General features: G+C 31.9%; 1 protein-coding gene across 1 annotated transcript; it reads left to right on the forward strand.

Moving 5' to 3' along the window:
• The first annotated feature begins 387 nt into the window (after positions 1-387).
• Positions 388-4676, forward strand: LOC110623517 (basic transcription factor 3). The gene is made up of 6 exons (XM_021768494.2): positions 388-558; positions 890-957; positions 1137-1285; positions 1378-1434; positions 4134-4172; positions 4279-4676. The coding sequence occupies exons 2-6, from the start codon at positions 890-892 to the stop codon at positions 4452-4454; spliced, it is 489 nt and encodes a 162-aa protein (XP_021624186.1). The 5' UTR covers positions 388-558; the 3' UTR covers positions 4455-4676.
• The last annotated feature ends 2257 nt before the right edge of the window (positions 4677-6933 follow it).

Consider the following 6933-nt stretch of genomic DNA (forward strand, 5'->3'; position numbering starts at 1 on the left):
CAAAAAAATAGAGGGACAAATATATTAATTATGTAATATCTTAGGGACAAAAATGTATTTTTTCCTTCAATTCTTTGAGAGAGGGACCTATAAATTTGTAAGAATTAAATTTCAGGGACCAAAGTATTGGGTTCTAGAAATGGTAATTCGGTCATTTTTCCTATCACTAACGGCAGACCTCTAATTTTGATGGAATTAAATCTCAGGGACGAAAGCGTTGTGTTCTAAAAATAGAGGGACAAATATGTTAATTACGTTATACCTCGAACTAAAAAGTAATTTTACCTATTAATTATATTAAAATTTACTGATTAAAATATAATTTATCATAAACAAACTATTTTGCTGAACGACAGAGTTTTAACTGTAAACAACATCGTTTGGATTTCGGGGGTTACAGACTAACCCTAAATTACGTGTCCGGATGTGCAGCCGCTCTTCCTTCCTTTCTTTCTCGGCTCTACCCTCGACCCGCTTTCTATTTGTCCCCCAACTCATCTCTTATCCTCCTTCAAGCTCAGACGACTGTCTTGTCCTCTCTCACTTGCATTCTCGAAGGTGAGACTTGCTAATTTTAAAAAATCTCACAGATTTCTTCTCACAATACTGTGATTTCAGGTGTCGTGTCCATATCTGAGTAGCTTTAATTCCCGACCTAGTTTGGGTACTCTAAAGCATACCAATGAACTGCTGTTAACAGATGATTTTAGGCCTTCGATTTTGGGCCTTTGTCTTTGTCAATCATCTTTATCTGCGCCTTTTGTGTTCTGGGATTAACTGTTTTATGCAAATTTCCCCCTCTATTTCCCGGGTTATTCTCTTGTTATTGTTGTTATTGATATGTGATGTGAAGCTTTTATTTTTATATATATCCCTTTGTTATATGCAGATGAATAGGGAGAGACTTATGAAGATGGCTGGTGCCGTTCGCACTGGTGGGAAGGGCAGCATGAGAAGGTGGGATGTGTATTTCAACTTCTAACTATCAAATTTATCTCATACGATATGCCTATATCAAGTATTTATCAATTGGGTACTATTGAAATTTTCTTATGAGTGGTTTGGCTCTGGCTACAATGAGTTTCTGGCAGTACTTGGTTGCAAATATTCTTTTAAAGCTTTGTTCTTTACCACAGAAAGAAGAAGGCTGTACACAAGACTACCACTACGGATGATAAAAGGCTTCAGAGTACACTGAAGAGAATAGGAGTGAATGCTATTCCTGCAATTGAGGAGGTCAACATATTCAAGGATGACACAGTTATTCAGTTTGTGAACCCCAAAGGTGAAGGCTGCTTATGCTCGTGGATTGATTTATTTACATCTTTTAAGCTGGTCATAGTAAACAAGCTTTATAATTTTTTTTTTAAATTTCAGTTCAAGCATCAATTGCTGCCAATACATGGGTTGTTAGCGGCTCTCCGCAGACTAAGAGTATGGCTCTAATTCTCCCCATCACTTGTAGGCGTTACATAACTTTTTTTTCCAATACTTGGATTTTCTAGGGTTTTGTTTTCAATGTCATGCTTGTGGTTGTGGCTTGCCCCTGAGACTAAGAAGGTTGATAGTATTATGTGAAGAATGGCCGAAGAGGCCAAGATGAAGTAACAAAAATTATAAATAAGAATGTTATCAAAGGTGACTTTAAGACACTGCTGAATTTTTTGTGAAATAATAGAAAAGCTTAAAAATTATGAACTTTAGGATATTGTGCGCCTGTAGTTGATTAAAGATGCTTCAAAGCTGAAAAGAGCTATGGTACTTGGACTTGGATATGGATGTCATAAATGGGTGCATATTATGGTGATGTGAATCTAAGATTAGACATGGTGCTTTGATACTTTATATTATATAATATAAATTAGAATAAAAAATGTGAAGTTATATAGTGATAATTATAGTCTAAATAGATGATCAAATATAAAATACAATTGAAGAACTATTTTTTTGCAAATACATGCACTTAATCTTGAGAGAGAAGAATGCTCCATTAACTATGCCTGAATATGTCACTCAAGTGTTCAAGTGCCTGAATATGTGTTAGACATATATTTGATGTTGTATCCCATGAAGTGTCATGTTGACACGGGTATGGCATGATAAAATAAAGAATTGGAGTATCAAAAGAAAGGATTCATGGAGCTAGGCACGTAAGATGTAAGATGCACAGTTAATAAAATAAGACACCTTATATAATAGAACTGTGCATATTAATAGCATAAAAGAATTGGAATCACCATTTTTCCTTTTGACTAAAATAAACTACATAAAATTTAGGGTAAATTACACTTTAGTTTCTGAGTTCTAGTGTAATTAAAGGATTGGTTCTTGTATTTTTAAAATCGAACACTTAAATTCCTACATAATCAATCTGTCTAAATGTGAGGTCCTTGCATTTATAATTCCGTTAGTCAACATATCAAAAGGAGAATAAACATTTTAAATATCTAAAATATCCTCATGAACACTTAAATCCTTGCCAATGTGAGTGAAATATTTTATATTGTGTAAATTGCACTTTAGTCTCTGAGTTTTGGCATAATTAACATATTAGTCTTTGTATTTTTAAAACTGAATCTTTAAATTCTCTATGTTCAGTTCATGCAAAATTGTAGATCTTTCATCCATTATAGACATTATTTTAAGGTTAGTGGGTGGTCTCTAAAATACTTGTAAAAATCTACAACTATTTAAAGGTTATTTAGTACTACTTAAAAATGACTGAAATTGTAAATATTTTTTTGAAGGTTTTAAAATTATCAAAAGTACTGGAGTATTTCAATGATCGAAAGTTGAAGAAAAATAAGTGTTAAAAATTAGTTGAATATGATAATCTGGATAAAAGCTAATAGGGACTTAAGCTTTTTTGTAAATAAAAAATAAAGGATCAAAATGTATAAGTTTTAATAGATCAGGGAAAATGGATGAAATGTTAACTCCTTAATATTTTTAATTTAAAAAGGAGATAATAAAGATATTTTTATACTTTTAATTGCAAGAAATGGATGAAAATATTAGAATCTAAACAGACTGATTATAAAAGGATTTAAGTGTTTGGTTTTAAAAATGTGGAGACTGATCCGTTAATTATATTAAAATTCAAGGACTAATGTGTAATTTTTCATTTTAAAAGGGTAATAAAGACATTTCTACATTTTTAACGGCAAAAATGGATAGAATGATCTCCTATTTGGACGGACTAATTATAGTGAGATTTAAGTGTTTGGTTTAAAAAATATAGGGATCGATTTGTTAATTATGCTAAAATTCAAGGACTAAAGTGTAATTTACCCTAAAACTCAAGTCTAATAAACAAACTACATGATTATCAATTCATGCAAGTTAGTTTAATGGGCAGCAGATTCATTAAAGAAAAAGGCAAAAGAAAAAAGGAAATGCAGGGATTAGGAGGCAGCATGGGTAGAATGAAGCAAAGGAAGTGAGGAAAGTTGTAGAATAGACGCTAGAAAGAAGGGAAAAAAGGGACCAATTGAGAAGCAGCTGTGGCAGATTGAAGAAAAGGGAGTGAATGAAAGAGTACGATAGTAAGCTTATAAAAGAAAAAGATCCCAGAAAATGAATCTTTTATGCATTTTTTTTATTTCAATTAATTGCTGTGCATGATGTGATGGATTATATAATTTTAATCTCCTTAATTACTTTTTACTACTTATTCTTTGTGTTCCTTGAATGTTCTCTTTTGGCCTGCCTTTTCCTTTCTTCCTTGTGCAGCCATTCCTATTTTCCTTTTTCCAGTTTTCTTCTTGAACTGGAGTCCCATTGAAGGCTATTAAGATATTCAAATCCTAACCAATAAATTTTGGCACCTGTTTTTTAATGTATTTCCAAAAATCCATAAATTGTATTAACATATCTGATTGCTGAAATTGGAGAAAACACAACCAAATTACTTTTGATGTCCCCAATATGAAATCTAGACCAGAATTCTAAATTTTTCAGGTCTTCTGAATGTTGAAATTGCAGAAATACAGTACCAAAATGCTCTATGATATCTCTAATATGAAATCTAGACTACATTTTTAATTAACCATTCCTCTTGCTCAGACCCATGTGTACAATTGAGCTTTTACATTGCATGAGAACTAACGAGTTTTCATTTTCTTTTTCTTCAGAATTGCAAGATATTCTCCCTCAAGTACTAAGCCATTTGGGTATGCAAATTCCAATGTGCTGCATGGTAGTTTAGTTAAATTTGGAGTTTGTATTTGACCATATTCTACTAACTCGATTTTATTTTTTAAATCTGCTATTGTAAAGGTCCTGATAATTTGGACAACTTGAAGAAGTTGGCGGAGCAGATCCAGAAGCAGGTACCTAGTGATGGTGCTCCAGCAACTGCAGCACAAGAGGATGATGATGAGGTCCCAGAGCTTGTAGCTGGGGAGACTTTTGAAGCTGCTGCAGAGGAGAGTAACGCTAACCCTGCTTCTTAGGAAATATAGACAGGGAGTTTGTGCTATTTTATACACTTCCCACCTTTTTGTTTTCCTTTTTTCCCAAGTTCTTGGTTTTGTAGGTTATAACTCGATCATTCATCTTATTTTCTAGAGACACTGGATGGTTGTTCAGATCCGCTTCATACTTTCTGAGCAATTTCTGATTGGCTCAGTATTTACCATTTTAATTGCAATTTTTAAATAGTTGTAGACCTTAAATCTGTTCTTCCCTCTCTAAGCCACCGAGACATGTGTAGTAATTTGGACAAAAGCAAAACAGAGCGTAATATGGTTGGATTTGAGCTTGAATTGGCCATGAACTAGTGTCGTTCTGTATTTTTTAATTCTTTGCTTAAGCTGAGTCTTGTAATAATAAAATGGGATATCCGCATTAAAAATTTAAATCTTTGCTGATTTTTGCGTCCTAATCCAATTTTTTATTTTTGATACAAAATGGTGTATATTGAAAAATAATTGATTTATTTTTATTATTTTAATTTGTTGATTTAAAAAATTAAATCAAATTGAAAAAATAAAAATATTTAAATAAATACACATGATATGATACATATGATATGCGATATCAACTACTAGTACATACTCCTCTATTTGAAATTTAAAATTAGATAAAATTATTAAAATGTTTAAATTTTGATTTACTGTGCTAGAAAATAAAATTTTGGATTAAAATGTAAAAATTTGCAAATATTTATATTTTAATGTTAATATTCCTAATAAAATAATACAAAAAATGAAATTTTATTGTACCTATTTAAAAATTATGTAAATATTTAATAATTCAGGACGTCCACTTGCACTCTCGAGTTTCTTATATGCTCTCGATTAAGATTCAACTAGTAACGACACTGCACAAGCTTAGCACTTTACCAACGTCAAATGTCACGCCCTTTGCAAGTACATGGTCCATCTTGGACTTGTGGGAGCTCCTAGGAGGTGTGTCATGGAAAGTATGAACATCATGACCAACACTCTTTACTTTTAGTTCTACATAGCGCATTGCAAGTCCGACACATTACATATTCAACAACGTGTGTGGATGTAATTGAATTGAATTTTAAAGATTTTGAAGTTTAATTGGTTTTTTTTTCGCAAGCACAAACTCAGTTTGTTTTTATTTTGTTATAAATTCGTGATGGGCTGAATTTATGGAGTTTTTAATCTCACCTTATATTTAGCTTGTTTACAAAGCTTGTAAATTCAAATTTGAATCATCAAATTAATGAATATAGAAAATGAAAAATTAATTGAATCAGTAATCATAATGGTAAAATTAATAAAATTATACAATTTTAATTAAGATATATTGAATATAAAAAGTTATACGTTTTATACATTTCATATTTATATTTTATATTTTTTTTACAAAGCTAAAATTTTAAAATTATTCATGATATTAGCCAACAGAGTAATATAAATTTAAAAAAAAATTAATGGTAAAAAAATATGACTTTTGAAGTTTTATTTTTTATTAATAAAAATAATTTTTTAAAATTAGAATCTCATGTAAAATCAAAATCAACATATCAATAAAAGAGATCCAGTTAGATAAAGATAAAAAAATATAATTCGATACTACATTAACGGAGAAAACAAAGGTTCGACTAATAGAGTTACTAAAGAATCAAGTAACCACTTTCATTTGGTCTCCAAAAGATGTAATATGTGTGAACCTGACTCTCATCACCCATAAGTTATTTATTGACAAGATCGCTGAACCAGTCTAATAAAAAAAAAAGAAAGTTTGCACCAAAAAGACAATAGGTAATCAAAAAAGAGGTTAGTAAATTTTTGAGTGCAGGGTTGATAAAGGAAGTCCAGTATCCCACGTAACTAGTCAATGCGGTCCTAGTAAATAAAGTTAACGAGAAATAGAGGATGTGCATGGATTTCACAGACTTGAATAAAACATTTCCAAAAGATCATTACTCGTTGCCGTCCATCGACAGATTAGTAAACTCGACCTCGAGTTATGCAATAGTTTCCTTCCTCGATGCTATTTAAGGATACCACCAAATCATGGACATAGATGATGCAGAGAAAATTGTGTTAATGATAGATGAAGGAGTTTACTGCTACAAAATAATGCCTTTTGGATTGAAAAATGTGCGACTAAAGGCTGGTGTCAGGAATCTTCAAAGACATGGTGGGATCAATAGTCGAAGTGTACGTAGATGACATGGAAGTAAATAGTCGATCCTTAGAATATCATCCAGAAGATATTTGTAAAGTTTCTGATGTCCTGGACATGGCGGGTATGAAGTTGAACCCTGAAAAGTGTACCTTTGGGGTAAAGACTGGGAAGTTTCTAGGGTATATCATCTCAGAATGAGGTATAGAAGCGAACCCTGAGAAGATCAGTGCCATCCAAAATATGGAAGCACCCAAAACCATCAATGAAGTACAGAGGTTAAATAGGCGAGTCATTGTCTTGGGTGATTCATATCATGTTCGGTCA

This window comes from Manihot esculenta, chromosome 9, assembly GCF_001659605.2.
Source record: "Manihot esculenta cultivar AM560-2 chromosome 9, M.esculenta_v8, whole genome shotgun sequence".
In the NCBI taxonomy this organism is placed as follows: Eukaryota; Viridiplantae; Streptophyta; class Magnoliopsida; order Malpighiales; family Euphorbiaceae; genus Manihot; species Manihot esculenta.

Excerpts from the sequence above, each read along its gene's own strand:
- LOC110623517 (XM_021768494.2), top strand. The coding sequence starts at position 890 with ATGAATAGGGAGAGACTTATGAAGATGGCTGGTGCCGTTCGCACTGGT. Across the intron at positions 1,286-1,377 it reads TCAGTTTGTGAACCCCAAAG|TTCAAGCATCAATTGCTGCC; the intron begins GTGAAGGCTGCT and ends TTTAAATTTCAG. Across the intron at positions 1,435-4,133 it reads CGGCTCTCCGCAGACTAAGA|AATTGCAAGATATTCTCCCT; the intron begins GTATGGCTCTAA and ends CTTTTTCTTCAG.